This window comes from Thermobia domestica, chromosome 11, assembly GCF_964235325.1.
Source record: "Thermobia domestica chromosome 11, izTheDome1.hap1.1, whole genome shotgun sequence".
Taxonomy (NCBI): Eukaryota; Metazoa; Arthropoda; class Insecta; order Zygentoma; family Lepismatidae; genus Thermobia; species Thermobia domestica.
The window spans coordinates 183,410,553-183,423,632 of NC_137464.1; the positions used below are offsets into that span (position 1 = coordinate 183,410,553).

The 13,080-nt window shown below is 35.2% G+C and overlaps 1 protein-coding gene across 3 annotated transcripts in view; it reads left to right on the top strand.

Moving 5' to 3' along the window:
* dare (NADPH:adrenodoxin oxidoreductase, mitochondrial) overlaps positions 1-13,080 on the top strand; it is a 126,297-nt gene that overhangs the window by 7,113 nt on the left and 106,104 nt on the right. For all 3 annotated transcript variants that reach the window (XM_081731416.1, XM_081731417.1, XM_081731415.1), the window contains exon 2: positions 8,748-8,910. In XM_081731416.1, coding sequence (XP_081587542.1) covers positions 8,755-8,910 — 156 coding nt within the window. In that variant the 5' untranslated portion in view covers positions 8,748-8,754. The remainder of the gene's footprint in view (positions 1-8,747; positions 8,911-13,080) is intronic.

The following is a 13,080-nucleotide window of genomic DNA, read 5'->3' on the forward strand; positions in this document are numbered from 1 at the left end:
CACATTCCGTGTGCGTGTGTACAATACATCAAAACGTTATTCTCCTACTGCATGCATGTCATATAGAAGAGACATATCAAGACTTGATCCGTCATCTGGTTTGTTCTGTGTACAGTCGGGATTTTGATCCTGGGGAGGAAGTAACATATTACCAGTGTGTATCAACGGACAGAACAGAATTGCTGAAAAGTACTGTCACACTGGACGAGTATGTGACAATTTTGATACGAAAGCTTGAAAAGCTTGTGCCACATTCATTTATTTCCAAAACACAGTCACATTTCTTAAAGGACAGAAAGAAAAATCTTGAGCCAGAGACAGCCGTCGTTCTGATGGACTTCAGTGAAAATTATTCCTACATAATTCAGGACGAAGTTCAAGGATATCACTGGTCTACTGATTCCTGTACCCTACATCCAGCAGTACTATATACACGTCTTCCTGTATCTGCAGACCTGACTGTTTCTAGTTTGAGTGTGATATCAGATGACTTGGAACACGATGTCGCATTTGTTTATGAGACTCAGAAACAAATAACTTCTTTTCTGAAAGAGCAATTTCCATATGTCAAAAATGTAAATTACTTTAGTGATGGATGCGCTGCGCAGCACAAGAATTGTAAAAAGTTCATGAACTTGTGTTACCATTATGAGGATTTCTCCTTAAGTGCATCATGGTCATTTTTTGCTACAAGCCATGGTAAATCCCCATGTGATGGTGTTGGTGGAACAATTAAACGTCTGCTTACTAAAGAAAGCCTTCAAGGATGTTCTGATTTTTTAAATACGCCAGAAAAAGTTTTTACCTTCTGTAGATCTCGCATTGAACATATACATTTCAGCTTGCTGAAAAAAGAAACTCTCACAGATACACGCAAAAAATTAAATTACAAAATCGTTTTTCTGGTGCAAAAACAATTCCTGGAATACGATCATATCATCAGTTCTCTCCTCTAAGCCAAACCTCGATTGTGATAAAGCGAATCAGTGCTGATCCAGATTTCAGTTCCATTTTTCACTTTACTGAAGAAAAGACATCTTCTCGAATGAACATCGCGGACATCATCACTAATTCGTATCTTGTACGTGTTTACGATAACCATTGGGTTTTTGGGTTAGCGTTAGGTAAAGATGAAGAGGAAAATGATGCTGAAGTCAATTTTATGCACCATTTTGGACCGGCTCCATCCTTTTACTGGCCTTTTGCAAGAAAAAACGACGTGTGCCCTGTTCCGATATCCAATATTATTTGTTCTGTGTGCGCCCCCTTTACTAAAGGTACTGGAAGAGTATATTATTTCTCAGATAAGGAGGTTCAGTTTGTGGAGGAACAATACAGGCTGTGTTTTGCATAAACGAAGTAGCAAGTTCCTTCAGTCTCATAGTGAAATCCAGTCACTGTGATTGGCATATGCTGAGGTAAGAAATTGATTTCATGCACAAGGAGTTTTGCATATTTTTTTGGTTACAAATTTTCAATTTAATGTAGTGGAAAAGTCCAATCATTGATTTTATTTCGTTTTGAAGACTGAAATATAACTGTCGTAAATGTTGATAAAAAGAAGTACGAAATTGAGTTTTGATCTGTACTTTGTATTGGTCCTGTTGTTCCTGTTTGTAAATTACGTTTGTGAAAGTACGTCTTCCCAATCGAAAAATAATCCGATACTGCCCCCCCCCCCCCCCCGGAACTCACATAGCCTTCATTTCTACGTTATTTGAAAGCTAATGGACTGTAGATTTGAAAAATTAATTCAAGTTTAACATTAAATTCACTTTGATTATATTATTAACCACTAAATAGATATAGACCAATTCCATTTCAAATCGTCCAGGCAAACCACAATTGGTCCCCATCATAGTCTCAGATTTAGTTCATTTTTTAAAATAAGAAACTACATACAAAATTATTAGACCCATATTTTTTCTTTTTGCTGAAAAAAATTTTTTCTTCGATATACAGCCTTCCAAAATGGCCGCCCTCCTCTCGGATTGCTCGAAAAACTGAAAAACATGTAAAATTAAAACTTTTATTGTAGAGAAACGAGTGTACTTAGTAACGTAATCGCAATAGCAGGAAGAGTATAAAGTTGTATGTTTCGTTGGAGGGCCAAAATTTGTCTATTGGTCCAATAGGAATCGCGCAATTCACTCGCAATGTTGCCAACTTTGATGAAATTTTTGCTAACTTCAAACATTTTTTTTTTCTGTCCTCACGAGCAATATCAACCATCTGCTTCTAGCATCGAAATCTACTCCATAAGGTCTCTTAAAAATGTAAAGGATGTACGTTTCTGATTATTACATCCCACGTTATAGCATGATGAAAAGCTGAAAATTTCATTAAGACGCCATGTTTGGACGCCATTTTCTCAAAAACCCCACCTTTTAAAAATCTGATTTTTTTACATGTATTCGAGAAGTACCTAAGTATTTAATATCCGTTAACCGTTCATGCGGCTGCAGCCCCTAACATTCGCAATTAATTATTGAAATTTCGATTTTTGTACTTGCAATGTAAATATTTCCTATGGAAATTTAGGTCCTATACACAAGGCGATTTGAAAGGGAGTATGAAAATTTTGAGAGATGAATCCTGACATCAAATCCAGTAGAAAAGTTCCTGTAAACATGAGTCGAATTCCGCTTCGTTTTCGAGTTACAGGGTTTCCAACTCGGGACCCAAAATCGGTTCGGGACAATAGAAAATAATATATATATATATTTTGCGTTAAATCAGAAACTGTGTGTTAAAGCTTTGATAAAGTTCAGAAAGTTGATTTGTATCAATATGATGATTTTTACGTGCGTTGCAATTCAGTTGGCAGTGTTGCCAACTTGCTAGAATTATTATTATTTTTTTTTTGAAATGACTACGTGGATTTTATTTGATATTTGGTATTCAGTAATAATTGCAAACATCACACGAAGCACAATTTTCCCTCACATCACCACAGTTTTCGAAAACTTACGTGTATTTCATTAAAAGGTTTTATCTCGTGCGTTATTGATAGTTTGTGTGATTCGGTGTCGTGAACATCGTCCTAGTGTTCCCTGGAACCATGAAAATTGTTTACACTGGTAACATGACATTGTAGTGCACTAGTTAAGTGTTTGTGTGAATAACAATGGGGAAGTCCTATTACAGTAAGGACCGTATTAAATGTGTTGATTATGCTAAAAGCCGTAAGATGATTGCGCAGAAAGAATTCTAAACAAAAAATTTATCTTGCGGTAAAATATATGGATTGCGTACTGCGTGTCAGCCCAAACGTACTATTAGGGGAGGATGATTATTTGTGTCTTGTACACAAGGCGATTTGAAAGGCAGTATGAAAAATTTTGAGATGTGAATCCTTCTCCGTAGTCTAGGTGTCACCGATAACGGCCGTTTTAATGGGGGCACATTCATGTTTAGCATGTTAACTGTCTGGTTAATGGTTTCCAAATCTAAATTCAGAGGAACAAATTCTTTATCTTGCTGGTGCATAGTTTCATATTCAAATCTTCTTTCGTGATCACCAATATATCACACACACTCACGTTGTTCACGGTAAATATTCAAAGCACCCTTTACACGAATAATTATCCTCTCCTAATACTACGTTTTGGCAGACGCGCTGCACGCAATACATATATTTTACCGCAAGACAAAATGTTTGTCAAGAATTCTTTCTGTACACAATTATCTTATGCTTTTTAGAATTATCAACACATTTAATACGGTACTTACTGTAATACACTGAGAAAAAATGATTTCTATAGTAAGCAAGAGGATAACGTATATTTGTACAATATACCGCTGTACGGAGATCGGATTTTTCTCTGTGCAGGACTTCCCCATTGTTATTCACACAAACACTGTAACTAGTGCACTACAATGTCACGTTACCAGTGAAAACAATTTTCATGGTTCCAGAGAACACTAGGACGATGTTCACGACACCGAATCACACAAACTATCAATAACGCACGAGATAAAACCTTTTAACGAAATACACGTAAGTTTTCGAAAACTGTGGTGATGTGAGGGAAAATTGTGCTTCGTGTGATGTTTGCAATTATTACTGAATACCAAATATCAAATAAAATCCACGTAGTGTCATTTCAAAAAAAAAAAAATAATAATAATTCTAGCAAGTTGGCAACACTGCCAACTGAATTGCAACGCACGTAAAAATCATCATATTGATACAAATCAACTTTCTGAACTTTATCAAAGCTTTAACACACAGTTTCTGATTTAACGCAAAATATATATATATATTATTTTCTATTGTCCCGAACCGATTTTGGGTCCCGAGTTGGAAACCCTGTAACTCGAAAACGAAGCGGAATTCGACTCATGTTTACAGGAACTTTTCTACTGGATTTGATGTCAGGATTCATCTCTCAAAATTTTCATACTCCCTTTCAAATCGCCTTGTGTATAGGACCTAAATTTCCATAGGAAATATTTACATTGCAAGTACAAAAATCGAAATTTCAATAATTAATTGCGAATGTTAGGGGCTGCAGCCGCATGAACGGTTAACGGATATTAAATACTTAGGTACTTCTCGAATACATGTAAAAAAATCAGATTTTTAAAAGGTGGGGTTTTTGAGAAAATGGCGTCCAAACATGGCGTCTTAATGAAATTTTCAGCTTTTCATCATGCTATAACGTGGGATGTAATAATCAGAAACGTACGTCCTTTACATTTTTAAGAGACCTTATGGAGTAGATTTCGATGCTAGAAGCAGATGGTTGATATTGCTCGTGAGGACAGAAAAAAAAATGTTTGAAGTTAGCAAAAATTTCATCAAAGTTGGCAACATTGCGAGTGAATTGCGCGATTCCTATTGGACCAATAGACAAATTTTGGCCCTCCAACGAAACATACAACTTTATACTCTTCCTGCTATTGCGATTACGTTACTAAGTACACTCGTTTCTCTACAATAAAAGTTTTAATTTGACATGTTTTTCAGTTTTTCGAGCAATCCGAGAGGAGGGCGGCCATTTTGGAAGGCTGTATATCGAAGAAAAAATTTTTTTCAGCAAAAAGAAAAAATATGGGTCTAATAATTTTGTATGTAGTTTCTTATTTTAAAAAATGAACTAAATCTGAGACAGTCGTGTGGACCACCCTGGACGATTTGAAATGGAATCACTCTATAATATACTTGACATTGAAATGAAAACTCCCAGCGTACTTTCGAAACAGACTTTTGGACATAATTTGGAACCTTTCTCATGTGAAGAATACTATCATATTTCATTGTTTATCCCATATTTAGACTCTTTAATAAATTCGCATAAATTATTTTTTTCTGAAAATACTACTGTTTCGTTTCCAACTGTTTATTTGCTTTCAGCACACAAGTTGCAGAATATCGTCACAAACTGGAGGCTTTCCAATGCTCCTATGATATTAAAAATTTGAAAGCAGAAAGGGAATTGTGATATTAATACTGGATGTACAAAACATCTGAGCCTTATTGTGATGTTGCTATGTTTTTCACTAACACAAACTTGTTTCTTGCTGTCCGTACAGCCATAATAAATTTTTGTTCATTCCTCCTACAACGTGCACAGTGGAAAGGTCCTTTAGCACGCTTAGGAGGGTAAAGATATAGCTTCACTCGAATATGTGTGAAAAACGATCACAAGTAGCTTATGCGTTCTAAGTGCAGGGCTCATAGCGAGTCACTTTTATATATATATATATATATATATATATATATATATATATATATATATATATATATATATATATATATATATATATATATATATATATATATAACTAAAAGTTACTTTTTGGGGAGGTAAATGGACTTTTTCGTGTGATTTATGTTTTGCATTGGCAGTTTTCTAAGAAAAATATTATAAAAATAAATGAAAAAAGGCAGAAACTTGTTATTTATTACTCTTCTGAAAGCTTCAGTACTTGCTGCCACGTGTGAAACAGTCAGCTTTATTCTCACTTCAACTTTTATTCTTTCTAAAGCACAGTGGATGGTTGGTGGATTCTTAAGCTCTCAAGGTGGAGTTGAGAACCCTTCTGTGTCTATTCTTTCTTCTATCATAATCGTTTTCTTTAGTAATAGTTAACGCTCCGCTCAATGTTGTGTGTGTGTGTTTATGTGGTTCATCATGTTCGTCTTGTGTTATGCTTCTTGTATGTTCTTCTTAAGAGTAGGTGACGAATTTGAATATTTCATGGCTTTGAGAACTCTCAATGCTAAGTTAAATGTCTGGGATGAAGAAATCCGGAAATAGGCCAGAACTGGTTCCATTTACTCTGAAGCTTCTTACATCTGCTAAGTCTGCTAACCGTAACTACAAAGCATACTTCAAAACCTAAGAAAGAAGGAAGCTCAAAAAGAAGAAGTAAAGAAGAAAAGATGAAACAAAACAACATAGACAGGTGATGGAGAAATTGACAAAGGAAAAAAGGGGCATGATGAGATTTTGGTCACTTTTTCGTGTGCTTTTGGTCACTTTTTGGTAATTTTTCAACTATTTACAAGAGACCAGACCACTGTGAGCCCTGTAAGTGTCTACAGAGAAAATATAAGAATCAATGGATAATTAAGAAAGTGTACTGAAAATCATTCCAACAATGTGGAAAAATCGAAAGACACTTCCGTTATCAGTCGATTCTCTTAATTATACGTTTGTGTCATTGTGTATTTGCACATTGCATTTTATTGTAGTTATTTCATTAGCAACTTTTGTTTGTGATAAATGCATGTTCAAATTTTATTTATGGTATATGGGTAAAAGTCTGTAAATTAATTTCTGTCAGTGTAATATTTAAAATGACAGTCCTGCAACTAGAGCTCGTGGCAGTTGCATCCCACCCTCTCCCCTCCTTCTAATGAATTATATGGACTCCCTGTTCTCCAACATGATTCCACCTTTCATCAAATTTAGTCAAACCACTTTTGTCAACTAATGCACTACTGCAGAGTTGGTTTTGGTAGGGAAAGGGAAAAAGTAGAAATGTACAAGGAGTGATTTCTGTGTTTCGAGATATGCGCACAAAGCTATATTTCTTCCTGATATTTTGCTCTTGTTAGTTATATTCAAAGGAAATAAAAACGAGAAAGGAAGGCTTGGTTGTTTGTAGACATGGCGATAGATTCATTGTATACTTCTTCATACGATACCTCCTTGTTCTGAAGTACTTCTTTTGTCTGCTTCCATCCATATCAATCTTTCAGCTAGGTCCACTGTTCCGTTTTGTTTCGTCATCAGGTCTCAACTGAATCCACATACTCAATCCGTCAACCTCGCTGATTGAATCCATCTTATTATTCTCCTGAGTAAATCTGTCTTTTGATTCTGCCAAACTCAACCCGGTTCCTTTCAGATACTCAATCATTTCATTCCAGTGAAGGATTTCGCTCTGGAGTTACCTATCATTATTGTACACGCATGTAGCAGTTACTTGTGTCCGTCGATAGCTTTCGCCTCACTAATACAGTTTCGCGACACAATCGAAGACGGTCTCGGCATTGAGCAGATGCCAAGGGTAACATGGTACCATAGATATGCCTTTAGCAGTCGATTGTTTTAATATTCGTGTGCTCACTGTGGTTCGAATAATTCTTCTACGCATACATTTCCCAGTGGTTCGCAGGAATGCTAAGCAAGGGCGGTGGAGAAAGCATTGCTATGCTAACTTGATTTGGATAACTGTTTTTCACATATTTCATGACTAACACAGGATCATATTTAACTAAAATGATAATTCTGTAACTTTCGCTTAGTACTTGACGAAAATAGTCCTAAATTAACGTAGAAATTAAAGAAATTCAAGTGTAATTACTGACATGAAACTATATACATAAGTATATATAAAAATAGTTATTAAATATGTGCAACTGTTGAAAAATGACTTCCAAAAATAAGTAAAGTCATTTTCACCTTCAACATACTCTGCTTTAATTATGTAAGAATATGAATTGACGTATAAGAAAGCAACTTACCTTGTGTCTCCGTCTTTTTCTTTTAACTAGCTATTTCCTTGCTCTCTGGGAACGTCATCAGCACCATTTTTACTGCATTACCGGTTTTTTCCTTTACATTCCCTATTGTAGTATTTGCTACTCTGTAAATAATAATTTACCCATAGTATTCCGTAGCAGTTTTAACCTATGTATGATGCTCATAATGACAAGGAAAAAGAGGACCCTTTGTGAAGAAAATTACATTATCATGTTACCATTTTTTTTCGATTTTATCATTGTTTACTGTGTACATGAAGCAGTAGAAGATAAAATTCTAACAAGTGGCACGAGTTGCAGGCTAGTTGTCCTGATCTGACGAAGATGGCGGAGAACACCGAAACAATGCAGTTAAAAGTACATTAAATATTAGATTCAGGAAGCGAACGTTTATAAATTATTATATTATACTTTGCCTAATTGCATGCTCTTTTGTCAAAAACTTCACCTCAAAAGAACCACATAAGTGCATACCTATTTCTTAACATATAATAATGTATATTTTTCTATGGTACTAAACAAAAATCATTACGAACTTATTAAACAAGTATGTATTGAGGAAGGTATTCACTTATGTGCTATGAAAATATGTATCGAGAATTCGGGTTACCTGTATATATGACTTCTATAGATATGACCCTCCTCTTTCCTTTTTCGATGTTAAACAGTTGTTAAATCATTCATCTGTTCTGTATTTTATAAATTCGAATAGTATGTTTCTAATCATTTTCCTTTGTTATTTTTGAAGGATTGCCATGAAATCGTCATTTTTAAGACGACTAACTAGAAAATGGTACTCTCAAAGTATATGTAGAATATCAACGAGCCCGATATGTGAAAATAATTCTCCGAAGATTTGTATCATTGGCAGTGGTCCTGCAGGCTTCTATACTGCTCAGCATTTAGTAAAGGTCAGTATGAGTATTTTGCTACCTTTCGTTTAATTTATTAGATATAATTAACAGTGATTTGGATTTTATCTTTTTTTTCGCTTCATCCTCAGTACATTTAAAGAAAAGTTTTCTTCATTAATGAAATCAGTATGCACATTAGGTATATGGCTTTTTTCAAAATGAAAAGCCTCGGGTGGCAAACAATGAACATTTGGCTGCAAACCTCAAAAATGTCTTTGATTTTGTTTAATTGTTAAAAAAAAGCTCCCGCACCTACATTGATGCTGTTTTAGCATTAAAAGAAAATTCGTCTACTTACACAGTCTGCATTTGGCACTGAATATTCTATACAGCACATTAGTAAAATGGTTTTAAATTTGTGAATTACTCTTAGTGAACTTGCTGTTGAGATATTTGTCACTTTTGCAAGTGTTGTGATGCTATTGCATCACTTTCACAGCTCGCTCGGCCACCACATTTGAGCGAGGCACATCCAGCATAGAATAGTTTTCTTGTAAGTCCTCATACCGAGCCAAAACATCTTCAATGAATTGATAGTTGAAGCTGGATGACCGTGACTTTGTTGGGAATGCTGAATCCATCCAGTGTCACAGAACCAGGTCAAGAATATGGTGCTGACATCCTATAAAATGAGGCTCATGGAAACCCATTTGTTTAAAATGTCTCTGGAGTCTAACATCACCACCACTTTTGTGCCCTATATTCAATGCTGTGATGTCAGAAATGATCATTTTAATACTCTTCCATGCATTATACTCATCCAACAAGGTTTGCAGTAAGATATAGATGTTCTCGGCGGATCTGCTTTCACAAACCAAAACTCCAAGGCGAAGACTTCTTTCACAATTCTGCACTTGATGATCTTTTCTTCCTATTCTCGTTCCATTAAAATGCAAGCAGAATTCCTGTTCACCGAAAATTTCTTTAAGCCGGTTCTTCATTGTTTCAGCTTCCTTGATAACTCGACGCAAAATCCCCGATTGTGAAGGTGTGGGTACATTTATTTCTTCCTCAGCCAAGTTCTGAAGAACTTTCGCTGCTTTTCTTGTAGACAGAGACACTTTTGACACGAGTTTGGCTGCAGATTTTGTTGCTTGATACTTACGTTTCATAGGGGGAGGCCCTTCTGAAAATTCAGAGTCACTGCTGACCTTACCTTTTTCAGTATCACTGATACTCACATGTTGCACTTGGCTTGTACACGGACCAATTGAGCTACTTCGCCTTTTTGAAGGATGGATTGTTGATATAGTGTCCGTTGGTATAGTGTCCAACTTTCTCTGTAGTGTATCCGACTCGGCCACCAGATTCAAGTTGTTTTCTATACAATTCTTTGTCTTCACTGCAAAGCCAGTTTCCTTTTTCTTCTGTAATATCGAAGACACTAGTGAGAGATTTTTCAAATTCCTCATTCCTCCTTTTTCTATATTTTACGAACAACTGTATCAGCTTGGCAACTTTTGCTGAAATTTGCTGCATAGTAAGCAAAGGAAAATTCAGCTTCTCCCAAAGTCTACACAGTTCTTAAGAGATTATCTTTATTCTATCTGACTGCCCTTTCAGTTCATCGTACAACCCCAAATATCTATCAACTATGTCTCTGTTTGTAGGCATTTTACACACTTCACTCATGTCCGTTTTCATTTCTGGTATGCTGGGACGGCGTTTTCTACATGTCGCTAAGTTCTGTGTCCACTTTTTTCCAGCTGATTCAACTGCTGATTTGAGCTTTTGGTTTTGAATGACATTTTTAATCTAAAAATAGAAGAGATCGCAATTAGAAAGACAATTGAGGGAAGCTCTGTTGCAAATACGTATAAAAGCAAAGATTACCAAAGTTTTATCACCGGCAAATCAACTACTATGCTCGTAACACCAATAAAACTGATTTGCAAAAGTGTTTAATGTGCATAGTATAAATTAAAATTTGGAAAATAACTTGTATCTATGTTGCTTACTTATAACTTACAACAAAACACAATGTGTTATTTACATAGGAATCTTTGAATTTCTGCGTGCCTGATGGGTTGATGTGCAGACAAAGATCTGTACATTTGGTTGTAAATATACGACAAATAGATTACATTACCACAATTTATATTATACCAATGTCTATTAAACCTTTCCTAGATGCCAGACTTCTTTCCATTATCATGTTTTGCGAATCAAAAATTCTTATCATATATCGTTTTTTCACTTATCTCGCATATGACAATAGATTAGGTGCGGGACGTTTTTCCAACACCGAACGAAAATAACACCAGAGAAGTAACGTATAGGCAAAAGTTCATTAAATACAACATCAGGAAAATTAAAATTTTGTAAAAAGTTAAAAAAATCATATCCCTAATGCACATATTAGTTAACTAATGTTGTTATTAGTGCATTGATTGCTACAATAACTAATTTCAATAATAATGAAAGTGTGACAATTCCGTATATGCGTGATTTAAACATAACTCACATGGCAGTCAGTGTGTTATGGCACATGACCTGATTCAAAAATTTCTTCCCTTGTTAGGATCCATTCTATTCTTAGACTATTAGTATTTTTGTGGTATGGTCTATGATAGTTGGTATGCTAAGAATTAAAGTTAGATATGCAAGTAATAATAATACTGCGTGAGGCACATGATAGTAAACCAGACCCACAACAACTAATATACCTTGAGCTATGATACACGAACGCATCTCGTGAACAAAAAGCTCAATACTTTTTAGACTATCCCTGTTTATATATATATGTATATACAGGGTGTAACATAAATGCATGGCCAAAAAGTGACGAGGTGATTGCGGACATCCAAATAAGTAAAACTGTTCCTATAAACATGGGTCCGATGCCGCTTCGTTTCCAAGATATAGGGTGTTCAAATGTCGAGTCCCTCCAATGGCTTACTATGGGAAAGTGAATGGATATGTTCAATATTACAGGAAAAATACAATCAAGTAGAATTGTGCCTATGTAAATACATTTACACTAACCTAGAGAATGAAACTAATCAACATTTGAAGTCATTAGGTGATCAGTGTTACCAACCTGGTACAAAGTTTTATGTTTTCAAATAGCACTAGAGGTCCACATGTTAGCATATGATTGCTGACATCAAAAGGTTCCTAAACATGGGGAAAATTTCGCTTCATTTTCTAAAGACAAGGCGTCCAAATGTAAAGTCAATTAACGACTCACAATAGTAAACAACGGTTCATAGATCACAACTATTGCATGTTTCCAAAGATAAGTGATTGAGAAAGATATTCGACGGAGGTTACAGAGATCGTTTATGCCACACATAAACTTTGGAAGACAGTGTCCCATTCTGTGTATTTGAAAATATAACATTGAACCAGGTTGGCAACACTGACAACCCATTAACCTCAAATGTTGATAGTTTCATTCTCTAGGTTAGTGTAAATGTATTTGCACAGGCATAATTCCACTTCATTGTATTTTTCCTGTAATATTGAACATTTCCATTCACTTTCCCATAGTGAGCCATTGGAGGGACTCGACATTTGAACATCCTATATCTCGGAAACGAAACGGCATCGGACCCATGTTTATAGGAACAGTTTTACTTATTTGGATGTCCGCAATCACCTCGTCACTTTTGGCTATGCATTTATGTTACACACCATCTATCTATCTATCTGTCTATCTATAGCTGCTTGAAAGTGGTATATTTGCGGATTCGTAATTTATAGGTCTAAAAATAGTACGTCGGCATAATAAATCATAGTAAGTACATTGTATTGCGTAGAATTAACTAAAAAAGTAAAAGCCGACTATTGTTTCATTGAAAAATTGTATTATCAACTGAGAAAACTGTCCCACAGTGGTCTATTTGCCGACTATGAAAATCACAAAGAAAAGTTTTAAAGAATATTGATGTTCGATAGGCATTAAAGAGACGAAATGATTCATTTAATCATTTTCAACCTTCAAATAAAAAAGTTTGCATTTTTGGGACAAAAAAGTCAATATGTTAGTCAAGAATGATGTTCTGTCATCAGAGGAAAAACTGAAAAAAATTGAATTTTTAAAATTTCTGATATTAACTGTTGTGTGTATCTGTAATTGTTATGGTATTATTGGCTATTAAAATAGGTTTTCCATCCTAATTGAGCATTTAATATGAAAATATTTATTATAAACCAAAAAAGTGG